Source organism: Chiroxiphia lanceolata, chromosome 2 (assembly GCF_009829145.1).
Source record: "Chiroxiphia lanceolata isolate bChiLan1 chromosome 2, bChiLan1.pri, whole genome shotgun sequence".
NCBI lineage: Eukaryota > Metazoa > Chordata > Aves > Passeriformes > Pipridae > Chiroxiphia > Chiroxiphia lanceolata.
The window spans coordinates 10,616,434-10,642,048 of NC_045638.1; the positions used below are offsets into that span (position 1 = coordinate 10,616,434).

General features: G+C 34.0%; 1 protein-coding gene across 11 annotated transcripts in view; it reads left to right on the forward strand.

Annotated features, from left to right (window-relative positions):
* DMD (dystrophin) overlaps positions 1-25,615 on the forward strand; it is a 922,945-nt gene that overhangs the window by 368,117 nt on the left and 529,213 nt on the right. For all 11 annotated transcript variants that reach the window (XM_032679549.1, XM_032679551.1, XM_032679556.1 and 8 more), the window contains one exon: positions 8,102-8,252. In XM_032679549.1, the coding sequence (XP_032535440.1) occupies positions 8,102-8,252 (151 nt within the window). The remainder of the gene's footprint in view (positions 1-8,101; positions 8,253-25,615) is intronic.

The window sequence follows — 25,615 nt, forward strand, 5'->3', positions numbered from 1 at the left end:
TCGCATAATTTGAGCTAGGTTCACACGTATTTTATTCTTTGAGATCAGTGAGAAACAGATAGGATGATGTGTTTTGGATTCTTTACCAAACTTAGAATCATAGTATATACTGAGTTGGAAGGGACCCAAAAGGATCACTGAGTCCCAATCCTAGTCCCTCACAGGACACCCCATGTGCCCAAGAGCATTGTCCAAATGCTTCTTGAACTCTGTCAGGCTTGGTGCTGTGACCACTTCCCTGGGGAGCCTGTTCCAATGCTCAGCTACCCACTGGGTGAAGAACCTTATCCTAATATCTAATCTAAACCTCCCCTATACTGGACAGCCACACTTCATGCCTCTGAGAGTTGCCTTCAGAACTCATAGTGGTTTTCTGGAAGCTATTCCATCCAGTCATCGTGAACTTTCCTAACTGAGTTGAATCAAGTGGTAGCAAAAACTTGCATTCCTGGCTGCCCTTATTTGCATGCTGGTATGGCATCAGACAACCCAAACATTGTCTAAGTGTTTAAAAAACAGTTCCACTATCTATCATTATTTCCACACCTTAGTAAACAGTTGAACCTTCTTGTCGTTCATTTGTCTTCAGCAACCAGCTAGATCCAGATACCTCTTTTCTTGCATGGAAACGTGCTCAGCTAGTTTGTGGGCAAATGGTCTTTGGTCTCCAGATTTTGCATCGGCATATTGGATTTTGAGATCATGTGACTCATTCCTCTCTAACTTCCAAAGGCAGCATGTAACAGTACTCCTAATTCATGCCCTACAAGCAAGTATGGTGAGAGAAGTCACTGCATCTGCACTGAAAGACAGCCGATTTCTGAAATTAGTACATTCAGTGTCAGAGTCACTTATTGGGAGTCGATTAATCAAAAGTGTTTAGGATGCTAGAGGATCTGAAAGATGTTGTCATAAGTGGGAGGTCGAAAACTATGTGACCTAGAGCACTCTAGAGTTGTCAGTTTTGACAGTGGTGACTCTACACACGTGGGTAAGCATTTGAAGGAGAAACAAGATACCTACCAGTATTTATTAAATTCCTGTTGTATCTGCTTTACATGTTAGAGTTCACGACTACCTGCTTTCGTGTGTCTTTGAACTCCTTTTGAACAAAAAACTGTTGGGCTAAACAAAAATACTGAATGCACACAATTCACTTTGTCCTTTTTATACCATATTTATAGAACGATAAGAAATGTGAACATTTGATTTGGGTATTGCTAACATAGAAGTGTTTTTAGTATCAAGAGAATCAGTAAATACGCAAACCCCTGTGGTGTCAATATAGCTGTGTATAGCACTATATCTATAATGTCTATATCTGAATTTAGATATTGATATTATCTGTTCTCTACATTGACTGTAAAGGAAGATTAAAATGACCAGATAATCAAAGGTAAAAAGTAAATTTTCAAATACAGACATTCTGAAAATGCTTATTAAATTTTCATGGCACTGGAAAATATACTTTCTGAGTATAGTACAGATTTTTGTTGTTTTTTTCTATTGTACGAATGGGTATTAGAATTATTTAAGATATTTTTTGTTAAAGACAGAAAAGATACTCTAAAGTATTTTATCTAAACAGGCTCTTCATGACTCAGAAATATTTTCTTCTTTTAGCAGCATATTGCATGCTGTCATCTAGTAATACAGTTTTCCCTGCTCTTCCATTCCTAGAATTTCTGTAAGTTTCATCAACATTTTAGTTTCAGGGAAACTGAGCTACACTATATGCTACACTAAGACCTAGCAACTGTTACCTGGACCTAGGTTTCTCATCTCAAATGAATTTTCAAAATTAAAGGGAAAAGGTATTTTAAATGAAATTTTATTGTGAACTTTAACAAAAAATCTGAAAAAAAACCCCCAAACATCTATTAAAAAGGCTTTTAACTGACTGAAAATCTATAAAAAATAAAAAAAAACACACTGAAATATAGACATCAGTATTTTAAGAAGATGATGCTAAGTGCTCTGTTATTATTATGATTTTCAGTGAAACGAGGAAGTCTAATTTTCTAGTAGGTACTGTAATATAAAGTAATACACAAGTGTATTCTGTACACATCTACCACGCCTTAAACAGGATAAATAACATCTTTCAGGCTCGGGGAGTCAACAGCCAGCATTAACTGGTGTCATCAGTTTTCTGCTATTCCTCCTGCTCTAAAACCACCATTGTAGGGGGATTTTGAGATGGGCGGTGGAAACAGAGACTTGAACAGGGCAATTTTGGAGGATAAAACATATTATTACAGGTTGAACTAAGAACTCTGTCATTGGAAATCATAGGATTTAAGCACTTCATGGTAATTACAGGGGAATACTGAGGGGACATCCTGTAATATATACTTTCGATATTGCATTACATATACTCTGTGCCACAAATTCAACAAAATGAATTTTTCCTTTTTGAATTATGGTGGTAATGCGGGGACTTTCTGAGAACTGATTTCCCCCAGCTAGATATGACTTGCCAACTCTCTATAATTATGGGTCTTGCACCTGTTTCTGTGACCAGGTTGTGGAAACCATCGTTGAGTCTTGTCCCAGACTGTATCTGAACTGCAGCAGAACTTGTGAGCCCAAATGGGATGCTTAGAATATTGACTTAGAATATGTCCATGAGTATTGTCATTTGGGTTGGGATCACCTGCTGTGCTCTGTCTCACACCAAAAAGTCCACTGGATTCAGTTCAGATGAAACCCACCTGGAAGAGGCTCTCTCCAGGGGCCTATCCAGTGCACTCCAGTGGTTACTGAGTGCTTGGTTGTTGGGATATGGGTGCAGCTGGGCAGTACAGGCAGTCTAACAACTCTGCTAGGACATGGCTCTGTCCTCTGTGCTGGTTGCCCCAGCTCCCAGTGGCCATCCTGTAGTCGTAGGTGCTGGGATGTTGAAGGACAGTGGAAATATTGCTTAGTGTGTTGTTTAAACAGCAGCAGACAGGCTGTTTGAGGCTTCAGGCTCTCATGAACTCCAGAGGGCACTGGAGCTGTGCAGTCTGTTTGAGAGTGTCAGGGTTCAGCTGGGGTAAGCAGCTGCAGCCAGGGACCTCTCCCAGATGTCCCACTATGCCTACAGTGAGCAGGGTGTGCCATGGACAGACTTACAGAGAAGCCCAGGCCAAGGTCTGAGTTTAAATATGGCCCTGAAGCCCTGAGCAGAAACCCCAAATGAGGTTTCTCACAGTCATTTCTCCCCATGCAGCCTGATGAGAGGTCACCAAAGCCTGATGCTACTGTGCCACTTCAGAGTTGACCTTAAGCAGGTCAGACCCCCTGGGGTGTGGGAAGGAGAAGAACATCACCCTGGCAGTCAGTCAGAAGTGAATGTGATTTTTCACTTCACTTCATCAGATGGATACTACCATAGGGTGGGTAATAATAACACACAGGAGAATTCTGTCTAGAAGTGCAGTTTACACAGTCTCCCATCCTGGGGATGAAATGTGTGCACACCCTTTACATGCAGGCAAAAATACTAGTTTGAATTTCCACAAAATGGAGCCACTGTTTATTCCATGTAAAAGGTTTGATTGGGGGATTTCTTATCATGGCAGCTTTTCACAGTTACACTTTGGAAAGCTATGACATTTGTAGTTTTATTACCAAATGCATTAATAATTTTTATATATAACAGAGTTGCAAGATATGCTACTCTTTCACCTGGGTCACAATTAATTATTTCTTTATTTTCTGTATAGAAGTTGTTACCTACTTTTAATTCAGGTCCCTAGGCAAAGTTCTCTAAAATGTATCATTGCATCTCTGTTCTGATGAAGAAAAAGTTTTTAGGAAAAAAAGAATTGGAATTCTGATGTTCAAATTCATATGCATAGTAAATAGTCATATTTAGTGTAGAAGAAGAATGTCCTTTATAAATTATATGGAATATTTCTATTTACACTGTTGATGCACAGCATCCATTAGAATCCAATGGATTTTCTGCATAACTATTTATTGTAAATGGTTATTAAGTTTACTGCTCTCTCATGCTTCATAAAAATGAATTTTGATGCCTGAAAACCAAAAATGACTGACAGGATTCTGCTTTTTCATAGCCAATTTGTCATTGTCTTTGATATAAGGACTGACATCAGTAACCAGGGCAAGAAGAAAAATACAATCAATACAATTCGAGATATAAAAATATTTTTAATGTAATTGTAATGTAGAATGTTTTTAATTTATGTAATGCTGCAGAACCTACTTTCTGGGAAGAGGAAAGATTACATTTTATAATGATGGATGGCACTGCTATGATGATTTTGGTGGCAGTTTGTTTTTTATTTCTGATCATTTGCTATTTTGTGGGTGAAAGACAGGGTGCAGCCAAGTGTTGTCCCAGAATGGACCCACAGCGTTACCTGTGATCAAGATCTCGATGTAGCAGTATCTAAAGTGAGATTATCACTTTGAGTCCAAATGCAGGGAGGATATGTAAATTAAATATAAGTTAAGCACTCAAAAAACATTAATTCTGAGAAATAAAATGAAAACATCAAAACCTCTGAAAATGGGTTAGCTGTTTCTTTAAGCAATTTAATTGTAGAAGTTGCTTGACTAAAAAAAGTTTTCTTGTTTTATTATCGGTAAAAATGGCCTTAAGTATTAAAGTTAATGCTCTCACATGCTAATACATAATTATTTATAGTACTTTGATGTTTTGTGTATTTTTACAAGGTGCTAATTGTGCTGAATCAAGTTGACAAAACTGCATAATTTGTAGGTTAATATTAGCATAATCCTACAGTACATTGTTTAGCAACAGTATAGAAATGAAGTTTATGAAATGTTTTTCCAATATGATGAATAAAGCACATGTCTTGTATAATAATAGTTTTCATTACAGAAATCATGACTTTTAGAAAAGTGTATAAGTAGCATTCTTTTTAGTGTGAGTCAATTCATTGTGAAGTTTTGCTAGAGCAGAATGTATCATAAAAGTGGGTTTCCTAGTTTATCAAGGAATGTTGTCAAAATATCAAGGATTTATTTGAAACACATGCAAAATTTAGATTTGGTTTACAACCACAATCTAACAAACTTTTGTAACCCATCTTATGTTTGTGACTTTCCTGTTTTCAAAGGCCTTTCCTTCCACCTCTACATGGCTTCTTAAAAACACCAGTCCTGGGACATGGAACATCAAGTTCAATCCCGTTGTATAGGGAGTTTAGAGTTCCACTGACAGTATATCCAAAATGGCATCTGTAAATCTTTGTGCAATATCATGTACAATACTGCCAAAGAATATTAAATTTTACTTACAGAAATTCAGGTCCAAAGGTTTAAAAGAGTGATAATCTTTGAGGGAAAGAAAGCACCAATATTTTTATGACTTAATGTAAATTGTGTTATATATTGCCTTGGCAGTTGTCTTTGTGTAGTTTTTTTTTCTTTCTTGCTCTCCAGAGGCAAAATAAATCCATTATGTGATACTATGATAAAATGAAATTGTTCTCACAAACCATTGCTTAACATGGCTCCTACTGGGGTGTCAGTACATATGTGAAAAAATTAGGCTGGTGAACCAGTGGTTTTTCACTTGTCAAATCTAACATACTCAAGTTAGAAGAAAAGGCTACTTTACTGTATCAGAGCAATAAGTCAGTATAGTTCTTATGTGTTTTGCAATGTATACAAGTCACACATTCTAGTCCAGAACCTAATTCTTGGTATCTTGTTACTGAGCATGTGCTAGAAACACAGAGAGAAGGACATAACAAAAAGGAAATACTGCCCAAATATCACCTGTTATCCACACCATTTTGGCTCATGCCTCTCAAAGGGAAACAGTTTGAGTAGATGAAGATACAGAGGAATGGATACACTCTGTTATTTTAGCTGAATGACTTGTCCCTGGTGGCAAACAAGGGTGGATCCCTAGGTAAAAATATACAAGGCTGTAATGTCACCTTCCTATCTTTCAAATTTTGTGCTCAGGTTTCCTGAGGCAGGCATACACTTTCTGAGTTTTCATAATCCTCGGAATAATGCTCTCTTATGAGATTTTTCTGCATTCTGCTGTTCCAAGGCTTCAGCAGATTAGCTGCTCAGCGTTGGTAGTTAATTAGCCTTCTCCTTTTGTGGGTTTTGAACTCACCACCTGGTAACAGGATTGCAAATGGTAAAACAAGCAAGCAAACAAACAAACAAACAAACAAAAGCCTCTTTGCTTTTAAAGTTTAAAATGCTTTTTGAAGTAGTGCTGTGTGTAAGCAGATGTACAATATAGATTTAGCAAGGGAAGCTCTCACATAGGTATACTCGAGGTGAGTATTTCCTAAGTGTGAGCAGGAAGCTGCACGGTGATGTCCACTTTCACACCCCATTTCAAGTAGACCAGCATCTGCCACTGCAGCAACAACTGCATTTGCTCTTATCATTGTGACAGTATTTAAGTATTTGATCTCTGAAAGAGCATTTAATTTTAGTGGCTTTGCCTGTCCATAAATCCCCTGTATTTTTTTACTGATGTTTAGTACTGGTTTATACTTCTTATTCTGAGAGTAACAGAATAATAAGCAATAAGCAGAATAATGAGCAAGAAGCACTAGGTTTTAAACTTTTAATAGAAGTATCTTCTTATTGCAACTTTTCTCTTTTCTTCTCCTTGCAACACTTATTACCCAAAGCAAAGGAAGGAAGAATGGAGAGTGACGCGAGATTCAATTTGCAAGCGCTGAAATGCAAATTCAGTCATACTAATATTACCCCCTACTTGAATTTTTGCATTCAAGCTGCTGATAAACTTCATCATACTGAGAAGAGTAATTTCATTTTCTGAGTAACAGGAAGAAAGCTCTTTTAATGTAGTGTCCAAAATGAGAGACCATACTGGACCAAAAGAAATGGAATTTAAATTTTATTTTCAAGGTGATTTTTTTTAAATGTAATTTTTTTCCCTTTTAATCCAGAATAAGTTAGTTGAAGAAACTCTTACAATGTGCCTTTCAGTTATGGTTTGACTCATTTTGAACAATAAATTGAGAGAAGCATGATAAATGATCGCAGTCATTTTAATAAGTAAGTTAGATGAGTGACTACAATTTTTAACCAGGTCAATAGTCTGTTTGGTTATTATATTTTCTTCTAAAAAAGAAAAATCATCAGTACAATGGAAAAGATGATATGTATTCCCTGACAGTAATGTGATTTTATTTTGTGAATTAAATGCCTTAACGTTCAAACAATCATACAGTTTTTCCATAGAGAACCAGATTACCTCCTAAAAAATAATTGAGCATCTTTGTTTTTATCCTTTAAGTACACCCTAAAACCTATTATAATCCTGTAAAGGAGGATTATTAAACTAAACAACAGTAGCACGTTTAATGATGATCTGCTAACAAAACATTCTGACTAATCTCTGATTAGTGATTACATTTTGGCACCAATCCAAAACATAGGATAACCGAAGTTCTTAAGACATAGGCCATCTGCAAAAAAACCCATAGAATTTTGTCTTCATTTCATTTCTTTAGTATTTGCCAGTGGCCAAGGCAAACAGGTCTTGAAGCAGAAGGTACATCAGTCACTCTAGACAAAAGTAGGTCAGATCTTCTCGAAGTGCTGGAAGTACTTACCTGGTCCTTAGTGGACTGTAGACTTGCAGACACGATAGTAGTATTTCTCTATTTTTTTTGTGGTACAAACTTCTATATTTTAATATTTTAATTTTGTTTCAGTCACCCTTGTATTTCCGGACTTTTCAGTTTTTAGTTCTTTTTTTTTTTTGCATAACTATCAAACACTCGAAGTTAAACATATATTAAAAAAAGGGTTTAATAAAGAATCACTTTACACAAAACATATACAAATTCCTTTGAAGAAAGTTGCATTTTCTTGACAAGCATTTAAAAATTTATAAAACACTGATTTTTGATGCATTTTCTTAATGATAATTTCACTGTTCAGAAATACTACCATGTTTCTATTTGATATAACTGTTATAAATGCCAATACATGGTGCCATCAGTATCACACCAATTTTCATCTGAGACATCCAACATTACTCTCTTCTATTTTTTTTTCTGCAGCCAATAAATAAAGTATCAATAGATTGTTATTTCGTTTCCGTTTATACTTGCAGACGGTTTGACAAATCTTTGGAAAAGTGGCAACTTTTTCATAGTGACATGAAGAGCTTTAATCACTGGCTAACTGAAACTGAAGAGAAGCTGGCAAGAGCACAGATAGAGGCTGGAGACGTGGGGCATGTGAAAACCAAGCAATTTATCCAGGTATGATTTGATTAACCTGTTTCCTGCTTTTCAGCTGTGTTTAAGAAGTTTACAGGTCTGGGTAATCTGTATAGTTTTGCAGTTCATTTAAGAATGATTTCTAGTGTTGAGTGGCCAGTGACAATTTTGGTCAGATATTTCTGTTTATCTGGTTAACTAAGAATTTTCACTAATTTGTTGTAAGATACATTTTTACAAGAAATAAGACGTTGGATGACATGGTATATTGTGGTACTTCCGTAGTTACATAATTGTTTGGTCTTTATTTTAAATGCTCATTAATTTCCATTTGATATTTATGACCAGCAAAAGTATTAGACTTGATTTTAAAATCTTTTGGAAGAAATGTGATTAACCATTGAGCTGTACAAGAGATATTCCATGAACTATGTCTTGCAAGTATTGCTTATTTTGCCTGTTTCATGTTTTAATCAAAGAACCTTGAAGATGCTTGCCTTTTTTTTTTTTTTTTTTGTGAAATACAGTGTGACAGAATGGCCACTTAGTTCCTATTTGTCCAGTTCTAATTTGTATGCTTTTCATCTTGCAAGCTCTTTGAGCATCATAAGGAAAATAACTCTGGTTTCTTGGTTTCTTGGTTTCTTTCATTTCCTTGTTACGTGATTGAAATGGTAATGGGTATGAAGAATTAATTTTAAACTGACATTTTGTAAGTAGATAATTTCAGCTGAATAACATGACTAAACTCTGGATTCAGGTTATAAATTACTTCTTGTGTGTAAGAAACAAAATCTGTTAAACTATTGGCATTTATACATTTGAATTGATAGATTGAATTCCTGGATTTCAAGTTGAAAGAAGTTAGGTCTGTCTAATATTAAAGGTGGAGTTTTATTTTGAATGCAACACTAACCTACTTTTTGGCCTACAGTTAAAAAAATCAATCATGTCTTCTGAATTTTAATATTTAAAGACAGCTTTTTTAAGAATTAGGGTGCTTTTTCTTTACTAAAACCACTGAACTGAAAAGGAAACAAAATCATATGGTACAAGTATAAAAAAAAGATGCAGCTGTTAAGTAACACCCCAAGCCGAAGTAGTTAAAAGAGCAGGTAAATATTTTTCTGCAAATTACTATCAATGAACACTGAAGAAAGTTGCCTAAGATATGGCTGACAAAATGGAATGTCAAGGAATTAAAGTTGCTCTTCACTGTGTATGTAAAAGGTAACAGAATTCACATGTAGCTGAAATTTCTACTCGCTTTCTCTGACCCACAGTTTTAAGTGTTTTTTGGAAAACATATCTATTAGTAAAGTTAGACATGTGTGTCTATTTGATGAATGGTAATACTGTGTCACAAAACCTTACCCTTTCTTCTGTGCTTTGCCTCTGCTCCATCACCCTTCATGGCACTATGCTTGTATCCTTGAGCAGCTTCAAATGAGCATTTACAAAAAAAATTAGATCCATAAAAGAGTTTGTCTCCTTTTTTTCTAACCCCTTTCTAAAACAATATCTTCTCTCTGAGAAGAGGCTGATTTGTGAGAGTGCCCAGATCAAGGTAAGGTGTATGACAGATGTTACAAATTCACTGGGTGGATAGCACATTTCAGAGTTTCAGCAGATTAGAAGCATTGTTTTTTTGCCTTCATTAAGGAGGAATTTCATACAGAACTGAACATCACACTGAAAGACCCTGGGAGAATGTCTTGTTATGCAGAAACTTATGTGTAGAACAAGTCTGCTTCCATTCTACATTTCCCTTTGACCTAGCCTTCTCCTTCTGATCTGTTATCCATTTATTATTTTCTTGTGCAATACATGAGAACATTTTGAATATATGTTTACAGAATGGAACTTTCTTTTTGCAGTACGTCAAGCTTTCTCTTTCTTCCTTTTCCCCTTGCGTTAGAAATCCCATGAACTCATGAATTTGCCACTCAAACATTTCTTCTAGTTCAATATGACACATGAAAGTACCTTTCTAATGAAAATTCACGTGGTGTGAAAATATTCCAATTAACCTGAAGAATGCAGACCCAACATTAGTTAATATTTATTTGTGACAGAATCCTTAGTTTGAAGTTGCGCTGTTCCCATTCTCTTCATTGGCTCTTTATTTTGCTGGGTCTTGTTTCAAAAGTATTAGGCTTCTGTGAGGCTGACTGAAGAGATAATTAGAATTTCCATTAGGTAAACAGTTAAAACAGCTGAGCATTTTGATTTACTAGAGTAGCAACTTGTTTTATTAATGAGATCATGCTGCTTAGTGAACCATATTCAGAATTAACAGGATTTGTTTGAAAATGCTTTCACAAGCAAGTGAATAATCTGGTATGCAACAAGGAACTGTTTTAGGAAAAAAAATATACAGAACATTCAGAAGTGTAATGCTATTTCTAAGTAGGGCTACTTTGGAAAAGCAGAGATTAATGTGTTCATTAACTTTCATTAAATACACAGAGTCAAATGTTAATATAAAATGAAACAGTCAACAGTATGATTAGGTGATTATGTTAATATAGGTTAAAAGGTAATTACATTCTTTTAGGTTTATTTGGGAAGGGGAGGTGAGTTCCTTTTTGCTGCACAATGGCATGATATTAAACAACATTTATGCATTATATATGATGTGAATGAAATATAATAATAGAATTGTTTCATTTCAGGTCATGAATACTTTAATACTCTTATTGTGATTTTTTCACTAAGACTTTCCAAGAGCAGAACGTGTGGTGTTGAGGAGAAATACCACATTTCGGTTTTTAAGAAATTCTAATTGTCTTCTTTTATGATTAGGAGACATAGGATTTAAAAGGATATTTCACAAATAGCACATATAATCCCTTTCAAACATATTGATGTGTGTCTTGAAATTACTTAAAGTTTTTTTTTTTGCTCTCATTATTGTGATGGAAAGGTTCTTCTGTCTCTCTACTCCTTAATGCTTGGAGATTGTGACTTCTTCGACTTCCTGCCTTTGCACTTAGTTTGTTTATTTTTATGCCAGGACTGAGTTCTATCTACTCCCTGATGTTTATCTCCTCCTGTTCTCACAGGCTGCAGTCATTTTCCCTATTGGATCTCAGTCAGTACGCTAAAGCCACAGTTTTCTAATCTGCTTTCAAATGGTAGCTACACAACTTGACTCTTATTTCCTGTGCCTACTCCTCTTTCTGGAACATGAGTTCTCAAAATAGCACACTATTATCCAAACTGAAATACCATCTGTGTCATCAACAAGGTAGCTCAGGTGCTGTATTTTATGGTTGGATCTTACCATGGCTTAATGTTGGAATAGAATTATCCATCATCTATCTAAACTTTTTTATTTCATGTTTTTTCTTGTGGCCTGCCTTGCAGCCCCAATCTGCGTTCCATTTCATATGAGAAAACAAACAAACAAACAAAAAACACAACCAAACAAAAAAACCCAAAAAGTATGTTGTACTGGAAATTAATTCCACGTTAACATGCAGCAAAGAAGCAAACAAGGTTTAGTATTGGGGAAGTTGTTCTTGTGTTGTAGGTAAGTGCTAAATAGACAGATGCAAAAAGAGGAAATCCGTAACAGTTTCAGAACTAGACTGTGAGGTTACAACCCTGAATCATTACCTGGGAACTTTAAAATAGTATTGTTATATTAAAATGTAGAACATTCGGAATATTTGCTCTTTACACTGGTATTCGAAATTGCTCAATAGTTTAGATTTTGTATCTGCTTGTGGGTTGCAAGTTTATTTTATTATTTTAGGTGGTGCAGTTTCAATAGAAAAATAATTAGGTGCTGGGTCTGAATTTTGAAGAAATTCCTTGTGTTCATGATATTCAGCTATTCTTACTGGTCAGTGATGAGTAGTTTCCACCAAACAGGCAAGATCTGGACTTTAGTTTTCTTAACTTCATTATTTAAAAATGTTGTTATTATATAATTATTGATTTTTCAAATTTTTAATTTGCAGGCATAGATATCAATGATAATTATGTCTATTTTTAAGGTCTCAGAGGACCTTAAATATTGAGTGATAGCCTTATTAATTATACTCAGCTTTCTGAGGATACTGTAGGTATAGAAATTGCTTGTAAACTAGAGTTCTCAAATTGTTCATACGTTGAATTGTCCAGCATTTACATTTTAGAGTACTTATCCAAACCTGCAAAAAAGGCTTGTGAATGACTCGTGCCTTCTCTAGACCTTCTTTCTGCTGCACCATAATATCAGGAACATAATATTTTTGTCTCGTGGATGTTTAAAGTAAGAAGATATCAAGAATTCAGGCTTCAGTGCTGAAAGTCATGGTCATGCTAATAATTTCTCTCTTTTATAGCTAAATTGGATTATACGGATATTGATGGTTTAATAACCATTGAATTTAAACAGTTATTTCTGGAATAGAGTACATGCAATCAGAGTATAGGGGAGAATAAAAGTATTTCAGTGCTCAAGGCCTCATATACCACATGAAAGCACAGTGGTAAGTGGATTGATAGTTTACTCTGTTTTCCCCCAAATTTAAAACTTGTAAAAATACTTTTTATATATAATAATTTTGGCTTTAATGTTTTAGATTTTGTATTTTTAGATTTATTTCCTGCTTTACTGATTGATATAGGTTATGCCAACAATTTCTGATTCTTCTTGTTGTAGTTTGGATTCAAACAGTACAATTTTGTTCCACCTGCTTCAATTTTGACAAGCATTTCTTAGTGATATGAAATATTTTCAGATAAATAGTAAAAAAAAGTAGCAAAATACTCTTTCAGGTCCAAGAGATTTCTATGTTTGCTTAGTGATTCTATAAGTAAGAGAAAATATAAAACTTGGAAACAATGAAAAAACAATTTAGCATTGGTTTAGAAGAATGATTAGAACAATCAAGGTACATACTACAATGTCCTTCATTTACAAGGGCATATCTGGAAGGACATATATCTGGCAAGAATGTATTATTGGCTAATATTTTATAAATACCAAAAGCACACTATCCAGTATTGTTACACTGAAAACAGATTCTACTGTCATTATTTTATTTTATTTTATTTTGTTTTGTTTTGTTAATTTCATTTTTTAATGTTCATCTTACAGTTGTACACATCCTTTGTACTTCGACTAAATGTTCTAGACTAGGCACTAAAATGTTATAAACATGGCCTACATGAATGCCATCAGTTCTTACTTAGCTATTGACTGGATCATTTATTCAGAGATTACTGATTTTACTGAGTATTGCCCTCCTCTCCAACACCTCTGAGTGCATCATGTGACTGCCCCTAAGAAAAAAACACCTGGATTTCGAGATATCCCATGGATTTCAGTCTTTTGTCCAGTTTCTAAGGTCTCAGTAGAAATGTTTCAAATAATATATGTGAGCTCTGCATCAGATACCTGGACCCTAGCTGAGCAAAATCCTTCTTTTTCTGGTTTAAGCTCATGTTAAAAACAAATTCATGGGCCTTTCTTCACTGAAGTGCAATCAGCAATGGAAAGAGTTCAAGCGAATAAGTGGAGTAAAATAGTTACTCCTTCTTTCTTATGCTAAGCAAAATATTAAATAATACTGTAATCTTTATAAGTTGTTCACTTCTATATATACATAAGCCCTAAACCTTTCTTTACTGTTGAAAGGCTCCTGACCTTTATTACTACTACTACTGGAAGTGATGAAATACTAAAATAGTTTATCCAGAATTTGTAGTAAAAATATTTTCTTATTATTTCAACCTATAAGAAGTATTACTTCACAAATATATCAGTTATTTAATTCTTCTTTACTGCACACAATTAATTTCTAATTTACTGTATCCTATTAAAAGTTTCTAATTAATTTTTTGCCGCTAGTAGTGGGACATTAAAATGTCTGAAGGCTATGGGAAATAATAAGTTTAAAGTTGCTTATGCAGTTCTGCCTACTCTTGCACCATTAGATGAAAATTTGTTGCTTATATTTAGGTTTTATTGTAAATCCTGGCATTGTTTATTCTGAAAATTGAATTAAATCTTTTAAGTAATTAATTAGGATGCGTTTTTCAAACATTTCATTATGAACACATAAATGCAGAGTGACCTAATTTTTATACATGAGCAGAATTATTAAATGGGGGGGGTGTCTTGGAGAAAACAATATTGTCGGACTGGATCAGTCAAGTGTCCTGGTATCTGACTGTAACTGCCTCGCTGTTTGGGGAAGTTTATCCTCATCAGTTCAAGTCATTATAGAGTACTAGGATATGGGGATCTGGGAAAGAGATTGAGGTTTATACCCATTCCACAAGCATTTTCTTGTATAAAAAATAAAGGAAGTGGAGGATGCAATTTTTTCATACTTATGAATTTGTCTTAGTGTCAGGGCTAATCTGGACATTTATGATAAGTGACAAGTACAGATAATACACTTCAAATTCAGCAAATTTATGAATGCTTTTGTTATGGTATAAATAGAGTAGCTAACTGAACTATGCCTTAGAAGTGAATGACTAAATAAATTACCACTTTGAAGGAGGATGATATTGCTTCTTTTACCTAACAAAACATTTATCTGATTTGCTTCCATAAGTCTTTTAAAAGTACATCTCACATAGCATTAGAGATCACTATGACATATAATTAAATCTGTGGGTGTCCATGCATAGATGTGAATATAAGATAATTTATGAGATTTGAACTGTCATTTAATGACTGGTCAGCCTGGGAGTCTTTCTACATCTAGTCATTAAAAGTGCTTACGTAAAACAACCAGGGAAAGGTAAGACTCCTGGGGAATAACTTTCTATACATATTAGTTATATAAATTAGTACAACTAGGTCTTACTTTGGTGCTTTTCATGTGTAGCTTTATTAATCTTAGAACCTTTCATCCCAACAGATTTTGCAAACTCTATCCAGCTTTTCATTACCATTTTGTTTTAGACTGAAGCCATAAAGTAAAGCCATATAGTAAGCATGCTGGACAAGTCAGCAGGTTAATGTTATCTCGCTTCAAAAAGTGAACTGTTTTTAAAAAACCTGCATTATAAAAACCTGCATTATAAAAACCTGCATTATGAATACCCTAATGTTTATGCACAGCAGACAGTGAAGGATCAGCATCTGCCCTTAAACTGTCTAAAAAATACTTTCGCTAAATTTACATATCCTAATTTTGGACGTCAATTTTTCTCAAGTTGTTGTCTTTTGTGCTTAGGTGTTTTACAGTGACTTCCTCTTTACTGACAACCTTATAAACACCTTTGTAGAGGTGTTAGTTTGTTTCTTAATATAAAAAGAGGTGTCAAGGGAATTTGGCATGGGTTTAACCAGTGTTGGATCGATATTGAAAAATGGACTTTTTGGCTGGACTATTTTAATGTTTATTGTTCATTTTGTATAAACATATCAGCTCATTTGTTTCTTTGGTGTTATGTTATAGAGAGAGAGAATGTATCAGGTATAGATATAGTGATAACATGCTTTAGTTGTTTAAATAAAATATTTACTTCTATCCCACAGAAAACTTTCAACGTACATCTTTCCTACTTAATATTTGGATGTGAGATTCATCTCACCAAATCAGGTCCAGAGTAGGCATCAGTGTTTGAGCTGATAATCCTGATCTTCCTTTGTAGACCAAGAAGAAAAATAGAAACTCCTATGGTGAATGTCACCTGGTCTTTCAGAGATACCCAGAATATTTGACAGTGAACTGTCACAGCACTGGGTGTGTTACCTTCAGACAAAAATTGAATTACAATTTTATTGTTAAATTTTATTCAGTCGTTTTGCTTTTTTAAAAAAAAAATAAATCAAAGATAAGCTATCATGAAAACATAAGAATCTAAAATATTAAAGAATTACTTTATTTCAAGTGATCTACTTTCTCCCTTGAATCCCTATTTCATCAGATTTTGAATATTCAGGGATTACTAGTACTAGTGAACCCGCACTGCATGTAGTAAAAGAGAATTAAAAAATATTGAAATTAATTGTATTTCCAGTAAGTTCTTTGAACACCAGAAGTATTGAAGCTAGAATTCCTAGGGTTTTGTGTTTTGTAGTTATCTGTAAGTTCCAGTTGAAATGTTTTCCACCGTAGGGAGCTTTACAAGATGTTTTTTTGTGTGAATTCCCAGCTGTTTTTAAGGTCTACACACTACACCTGTTCCCCCACTACTGACCAATGCTATCTTATTTTCTTTATCTGGTTGTGGGTTTTTTTAATAAATTATAAAATGTCATCATTTTTTATAATTCTAATCTTCTGTCAAATTTGTTTAAAGGTAGTCAGAATATGTGGGGAAAGGTTAGAGTGGAAGACAGACTAACAAAAAATCAGAGAGTTCAATCATATAAACTTAAAAAAAATCCAGAAAACTGAAGTAATGGTTTTCCAAAAAAGTATTTTCTTTAAAACTATTTGACCTGTGGTGTTAAAAAGTTATCAAATACTTCATGACCAATACTTACATGTCAGAAAAGATTTTAGCTAGAATCTGTTTCTCTCTTTTGTACTGCTTAGAGCTCCCTGAAGAAATTTTTTCTCACATTGTTGCTCACATCATGCTGGCTTGCCATGGTGTATGCAATTAATTTTCTTTCTAAAATTAAAAACTAAGAAAAAAGAAAAGGGTGATATTGTTTTAGTAAAGCTTATGTCAGAATTTCAGAACAACATTAGATATTTATGGTAGACACTGTTTGATCTCAATCTTTTTAATTTTTTTTCTATTATACCTCAACAGGCAGCAAGTATATTTCTTAGTCTTCTAAAAATAAACACAATACAAATATGCTGTAGCTTCTCATTCAAAATCTAGGCTTGCAATGGATGAAAAAACCCATAACAATTACGCAGTTTTTTAAACCTGTTTCACTTTTCACAAAGGAAAAACACTATAGAAAAAAAAAATCTTTTATTTTACAGGTGTAAGTACTTTGCATTTGCTGAATATTTTCTAAATTCAGACAATAATTCTACCGTAATTCTGATTAAAAGGAGAAATAAATATGTTCTTTTGCCACACATACTCGAACTGTGTACAATCCTCCATTTCCACGGAATGATTTAAGGATGTGTAATGTATTGTGGACTGTGGTGAATTCTAGTTTATGCTTCGTTTGGAACAAGAACACAATAGACTGTTGTCTTCATCATTGGACTATAATAAATTTAAGATGTACGAATCTCAGAACTGTGATGATTTCAAAATGGCTTCTTGAATTCTGTTTTAGTTTGGTTTGCTTTGGTTTGGTTTTTTAATGAAGACAGAAAAGGCTTGCAGTACATACGGGACACTCCTGTCAAGAAATGCTAGGAGAAAGGAAAGAAGAAATGAAAGAAAACATATTAGGAACAGCTTTTCCAATATATAATGACTATATTAGAATGGCAAATATTTGCCAGTTTCACAGTATTATGAGGTGTCTCACCATATCCCCTCCCAAGGAAACAGTCAAAATCAATTATTATTTGTCATTTCTGTGGAAATGTAATTTAAGAGAACATTTATAAAGGAGATGTACTGAAACTGGGCAAGGTCCTGCTAGTGGGGTAGTATTAGAAATCAAATTAAAATATTCAGAAAATGATTTGATTATGTAAAAAGAAAGTTTCTGAATTTCAGGGTCCTAAGATGAGCAGAATGTTAATTTTCCATTAATGTGGTAAAAATGGGAACTATTATTCACCTGTGTTATGTAAGACAGTTCATACAAGTTTTATTATACTGAAAGCTAGAAATAGATGCTGATTCTTTAATATAAGTGAGGTGATCAGTTTTATTGATTTATTTTCCATTGTTTGAGAACTATGTTCTATTTCCTTCCATAGCAAGACAAGGTGGTTGTCTGTTCCCTCTTAGTGGCAAAAAAATATTGATGACAACTACTGGGGTTTTTTTGCTACAATATCTGGCTATTTATCTCACATTATTAAGTTCAATCGTTACAGTTGTCTGAAATTAAAAGTAAATATTGCTCCCTTTGTCCAGTCTTTGTGGAGCCATTAGATCAGTTTGTTTCTGGAGACTGTAAGATAAACTAAAAATTTTTATTACAAAAATTTTCTTTCTGTGCTTTTGCAATAAGCAATACACCTATCTGAAGCAATTTGCACAAGACATTTTTCCTTTAACAGGTATTTTTAATAGCTGAATTGGAAAATATCTGTTTTGGACATTGTATGTAAATAATTGAGTTTAATGGGAGGGTTTGCTAGTAAGTGTTTGTGTCGTGGTTTTACTACTGGTGTTTTAGTAGATTGACTCCTTTAAGAAAAAACACAACTGCAGGTACTTTGTTATGAATGCATTTAAGACTTTTGCTGGTGCCTTCAAAGGCAATATCCTTTTTAGTGTAAACTTAAAAAAAAAAAAAAAGAAAGAAAAAAATAAAAGAGCAATCTGATTTAGTCAGTCTAACTTTCCAGAGAGAAATATTCTTTCTAAATTTAGCTAAACCATTTGAGAGGTTTTTGTCAAGTGGTCTAGCAGAATTCTTAGCACACATTAACATCTGCTCTGAATGAATGAGCATTTGGTAAGAGTAGATCTCAGGAACTGCTCCAATAACAAAAAGTACTGTAGTGTTTTCTATTAGATTATAGAGGCTTCAAGACCAGTTTGTTTGTAACTGCACATTGCCTGGTGCAGTGGGGCCTTAGTGTTAGCTGGGCTTTCTCTCAAGAGGTCAAAGCTAGAGTCACACTGGTTGCAAGCATTGCATTTGTGATCAATACAAAACAGAGTTTAGGACTAGACTGAAAATGCTTATTGTGATTAGCTTAAATGTTTTTGTGATTTATCTTGATGGATTTAGGATATTGTCCAAACTATATACTTCAGGTAAAGTGGGTAATCTAGCATATTCAAACCCATAGGATGTGTGATTTATGTATTGTTTTGATTTTTGGAAGACACACCAATATAATTTATGATGACTGACAACAACTTTTCTTTGAATCTTTTGTTAGTCTTTACGTTACTTCTGAATGTTACAGGATTTAGAGACTCAGAGGAACTTATGCACAAGGAAGGTACCCTCTGATGTTGCCACAACCCTTAGCTGCCTCAAATGAAGTCTGCTATGGTATTTGCTAAATTTACAATCATCATCCTATTTCATTACCTCCTTTGTAACTATAGTGCCTCCAGCAATGGCTCCTGTTACACAAGACTGATGATTCTGCAACCCTCCCATAAGCAAGGCAAAATATCAAGCCAATGAAATCAGGCTGATAAACCTATTATCTTTGTGTTCTTTTGTTTGGTTGGTTTAGGAGGGAAAGAGATTTAATGACCCAAATGGTACATATGTTGTTTTAAAAGTAATAATAAAAAAGCAATCTAACAGTTAATTCCGGTGACTTGATGTTTTTGCTACAGGAAATCAGGCTTTTGGAACAAAGCAAATTTAACTTTGAAAATCCAAAATTATTAATCAGCAAATATCAATTAGAGGTAATGTTTAGTGTATAGCCAAGAGCTTGTTGTGTTATGGGATTTTTTATGTCAAAACTCTAAGGCATCTTTTAAAATTATTACTGTAGTTTCTTTTATTATAAATGAGACTAATAAAAAGGGACTTTATGGTACTCTAAGCTTTAAAAAAGTTAAAGGAATAAATGTATCATTCTGATAATCATTTTAGTATAAAAATGAATCATATAAAAAGGAGTTCATTTATTGTATCTGTTGCAAATGAATGGTTTCAGCAGCTTGAAGAATCACCATTAAGTGTTGCCAAAAAGCAGGTTTTAACATGAATTTGTGAAAGTACAACTTTAACAGAGTTCAATGGCAAGGTTCGCTCTATTACCTACTACATAGATGAAGCATTCAAAGGAAAATCAGATTATAATCCATTTAGAACACTACAGGGGTACCTTCCACTGGTCTAATGGAAGGTGTCCCTGCCCATGGCAGGAGGGGTTAGAACTAGGTGGTCCTTCAGGTCCCTTCCAACACAAGCCATTCTGGCTTCATCCATCTCTAACAAACTCTTGTTCTGTAGAGTTTCAGTAACAGCTATAATTGACCAAAACCCAGAGGAATCGTAAACTCCCCATTTCTTTATATGCCTTCAAAGCATTTTGCTAACTCCTTTGTCTGTGTCACAATGAAAACTCCAGGCAAAAACTGACTATTTGCCACTTTTTTCTGTCCACTATTCTCTTACTTTCTGCTCTTTTTCAGAATTTTTGTCGTTTTTAATTTGTCATTATAAGAGTTCTCAAGGCCGTGAGCAAGGTTTGCATTCTTTATTCCTTAGAGATAGAATGTACTTTCAATTGTACTGATGCATGTGCTGCTTCATTTTCTCTTTGGTTACTAACAGCTCTATAGTTCTCTATCACTAGAGACTGAAGAGGTCCTCATCAGTCATCTACCCCCTAGTCTGCAAATTGTTTAAGAATTCAAGGCTGATTTACATTTTTTTACTCCCTAAATACAATTTAAAATGAGATTGTTTACAGATTTTAACTTCTCTTAGGCTCCAGCATATTTCTTGAAATCCTTGGAGACCAGTCAATGTAAAAGCAATGTTTAGTTAAAAACAAACTGAAACAGATTCCTGTCAATGTAAGTTTTGAGAAACAAATAACAACATTAGGAATTTTAAATTAATGAGGTTATTTTAATACTGAATCATCAGTCTAGACTGAGATGGAATTGCAAGCATGTAGCAGCAATAAGGATCAGGTAAGAACGTTGCTGCACCCTCATTTCCCCAGATAAGTTGCTTCTAAGGGCAAATATTTTCATTTTATTTCATTCATATAACTTTTGCCAGGTTCGTGTTTGCTTCTTTTCAGTTGATTTGTTTCCGGTCAGGTCACAATAGACTTCATCCATTTTAAAGACATGATGGTTTCAAGCACAACCATTAGGATAACCTTCCCAGTGCATTTTCAGAACATAATCTTTGAACAAAACTTCTGTTCTTAATCCAATTCAGTTAAAAAGAATTACATACATCTTGCATTTTGACAGACAGACATTACGACTTTTGATATATTTTGTCCTGCCTATATTTCTGAATAATTTGCAATAACACTGAGAGTGGTTGAAGGAAAGAATAACAGATTGAGGAATAAAAATCTGTTTAATGAAATGTAATTATCTTATGACTGTTTGACTTATTTGCAGATTTTTAAAAGCATCCTAGTCTGCTTGACTCTTATATTGGTATCTGAAAAAAGCATACATTTTCTGGCAGTAGAAATTATTATACTGAGCACATGGCAGTAGGAGAAAAGGAAGAGATAAGCTTGGTGAAGCTACTGTGAATTTATAAGCTAAGGTTGAATTTTACAATTTATGGAAAGACAGCAAGTGAGGTTATGTTCAATATGATCCCATTAAAAAATTATTTTGAACTATATTCTAATATGTTGGGATGTGCCCCATTCTCTGAAATTCATTTATGACCAGAATATTTGCAAAAGGCATATATACATATATTATTCCATATTTCTTATATATGTTCTAAAATTATTTGCACTCCTCTGAAAACAGAATAATGGCATACAAGCATAAAGTCATATATAGAGAAGCTCGGAATATAAGCTTAAATTCTCTTTCTCAAACCTCAGAATATGGTAAAATTTATTGCTGTGTCTTTGAAGGGTCCTTATGAGTTATATATGATGCAGAAAATAAAGCATCTTTTAAAATGTAACACATTAGAAGATTTCTATTTTAGTATGGGAGTTTTTCAAAGTTGTGTTTAAAATCCAAATGAGCTTGATACAAGAACTTACGGTCCCCTATTTTATTATGCACAGAATTATTCACAATAGCTAATATGTAGACTGTTTTACCGTTTGGTTTTGGTAGTATTTTTTGAGGTAGAGAGACAGAGAGTTATTCAAATTTGTTCACAATTTTAGAATCCTAATTAAGCTGTTTTATTGCGTTTCAGGGGCTTACATTATCTTTTGCTTCCTAATGCTATCAGTAGTATTTCAAGTGGCATGCAATTATTTTTTAAGTTAATATCAGCAGCTATTATATAACATTGATTTAAAATCTTCTGTTGGACACCCTTGACCTCAGAGGCAGTTTATCACGATGGCAGAAATTAATCATGTTAGCTATGCTTGATCTCATGAAGACAGTGCAAATTTAGAAACTGTATAAACAGGGGTAGGTAATTATTTCGAATATTACTGGATTGCCATACCATAATAGCTTCATAATAATTGGGCACATTAAGCAAGTGATGAAGTAATATAACAGTAGATTAAATAAATCTTTTCAAATTCTGACAAAAAATTGCTAAAAAGATTTTCTAAAAAGAAAATTCATTTTCATGCATTTAAATGTAAGTTCAAATGTAAGTATGAAGTTTGAAATTTTGACTGTTCTCACTTCTGACTATTTTTACTTTACTGTAGTTAAATCAATTCCACTTGAATTTGTCACTGTGCCAATTATTATATGAATTGCTGGGTTTGATTTGTACAGCACTATATAAGTTCTTAAGGTCTTTGGTTTTAAGTATCTATGTTTTTTAAGATCTCTCTAAGATCTCTAAGATTTTGCTTTCCTTTTGTTCTCTGACTCCTGGTAAGTTTTCTCACATAATAAGATTGAGAAAAATGATTTTTAAGTACTTTATATAAGAAAGAATTTAAAGAGATTGCAAAAAGTAGCAAACCAGAAAAATCACGATACTAGAAATTGAAACTCAAGTCCTTTGCTTACAATTGATTTGTATAATACAGGTTTTAAGTTTCTGGCAACAAAGAAAAACCAAGGCAAGTGATCCCTTTTGCATTCAAATAAATCCAGTCTTTCACAGCTTTCATTGTAGCAGTGAAAAATTCAGATCTCAGCTGTCTGACATCAGAACACGGACCATTGATTTCCACACATATATCTGAATATATAAATCTAATATATATATTTTTGAACAATGACAGATCAGGAAAAGTATCAATTATTGTTTAGCAAACAGTAGCTAACATGCAAATTTCAGCATTAAATATGGTATTTGGATGAATATGTGGTCATAACACAGCTCAGGAACATTCCCTACTACATGGAATGATTTCCAGAGCACCTCTGCAACTATAAGCGTGATTTAAAAGTACATTATTCTTGTTACATTATCAATATCAATAAAGTCATTCAGAACAATGACCAATATCTCTCAGAATGTCCTTCTGTCAGAAAAATCAAACTGTTCCCCTCCGTTCCATATTTCCAATCCACTATGGTTGGCACTCCAATGTATGCAGTCCTAATGTGAGTCAGAATTCATCTGTCATACTCTATTAAATATATAAGAATTGTCCAAATGTCATAATCAAAAAAAAATATAAAATTTGAGGATAATCTAGAAATCTATAATATTGCCTCCTCTGTTATTGTCCTGTTGTCTGTAGTCAACAAAAGTCCTAATTTAACTATAATCTAACTCTAGAACATTTTTATTCAAGCCTTACCCAAAAGTCAAAAAATCACAGAGGGCTTAGAGATTCTTTACTGGGTTTTATGCCATCTCAATTATTTTTTCCATTGGAAAAATCTCAATGACCTCTCTTTGATAAATGGAGTGACATTGCGAGTAGTATATTTTTCAGATTCCTTTGAATGGTATTTCATTTAAATAAAATCAGTGCTGAAGAATTAAGTTTCTAGTGGCTTCATTGCTTTTCTCTTGCAATTAAGTGAACTTACCAGTGCAGCTCTGAGGCTGAAGCCACTGATTGAAAAGTAAGACCACATGATAATTTAATTTACGTTTTTCCCTGTGTCCACAGAACTGTGCGGAATACAATTATTCCTAGTTCTGTAAGGGTATTTCCTAGCAATCTTGAAACATGGAAAAATTATTTAATAGTAAATATGGTTTTAAAAAATTGATTTGAAAACACTGCACAACAATGCATATTGCCTTTTGTCTGGAATAAGATCAAGTTTGATTTAGAGCTGGGCAACACCTTCAGTATCCTTTTTTCTCCTTAAAGTTTTAAATTAACTTCCATAAACAAACAGATTTTTGTTAGTCCACTGGGACAAGATAGGAAATGGATCTTTAATTCAGAGCCAGCATATTGTGATTAAGAGTCCCAGTGAGGTTCATAGTTTTTTCATAGCACAAACTGGACTGTGATCTCTTTATGGCTCCTGGGAGAACAATATTGTAGTATAATTTTCACATGTGAATGTAGCACATTTTCTACCTTACATAAATCATTCTTTGAAGAAAGTTTACAAGGCTCTATTGGAAGCAAAAGGTGTGCAAAATATATATAATATATGTATGATACATACTCAGATGTGACTCAAAATCATGCAGCATCAAAGCAAGCAGAAAATATGGTGGAAGAGGCCAGAAACAAAGTTCAAGATAATGGTTAGTTTGGAAAGATGATGATGTGGAAATAGTTTCTTAAAGTGTAACAATATGTTATGTTCAAATGTTTGACTTTTTGCTAGAATTTCGGTGTGTTTCAACATTCACATGAATGTCTAATTGATTTCTGAAAGTTAGGACAATGCACCTTTGAGGAAGCACCTAAGTATCTCTTTTTCCTTGTAGCAATGTAACAGCATCCCTAGAACTTTAGTCCAGAAAGAGACAAGTAAAATCTCCCATAACTGGGAAATTCTAGGAAAGAATTTTTTTTTTTTTTTAAATCAAATGCATTCCCTAACAAAACTCAAAGCAGTTGAAGCTGACATGAATGCTAGTTCAAATGAGATATTCCAAGCAGAAAAGTCTCCTGAAAAATGCAAAAGCTACCAAAACTTGCTGCAATGTGTCAGCATGCCTACTTACACTTACTGTTGCCACGTTTGGTTGCTGGTTGCCATGTATTGCTACCACTTCTGCTTCATTGTTCCAGAAGATGGTTGTAGTAGAGCTCTGAGTGGATGTGATTGCACGTACAGGCAGTACATATGGGCTCTTAGCACTGTTATTTTAGTTTTGTATTTTCCTTCAACCCAGGCCTTCTTTTATAAGGTTTCTGCATATGCACTCATAAGTGAGATGTCAAGACATACCATTTTCATCTGACACAAGTTTTTCTAGTTGTCTGATCTCCACTATCTATCTTACTCTGGATGAGCAGAGTTTTCAGAGACTGAATCCTATGTTCCACTGGGCATGAAAGTACTTAGGTAAAATATGAACTGTCATCTCTCACCACAACTCATCCATGTACTTCCATAAATTACTATTGTGGTCAGTAATGCTGATGCAGCCTCTTTCAATTTAACAAAGACATGGTCCATGAAGAAAAGCACATAAGATAAAATGTAGAACTGAGATTTTTTTCAAACAAAAGTAAGGGATTTTTCCACGGACGTTATGTTTATTGTTTATGTTTTTGAAAGAGGTTTGCCAGCTAAACAGTAATGCTGAAACGTTTTAAATCATAGCACTTCAGAAAAGTGAGTCTTCATGGAAAGGC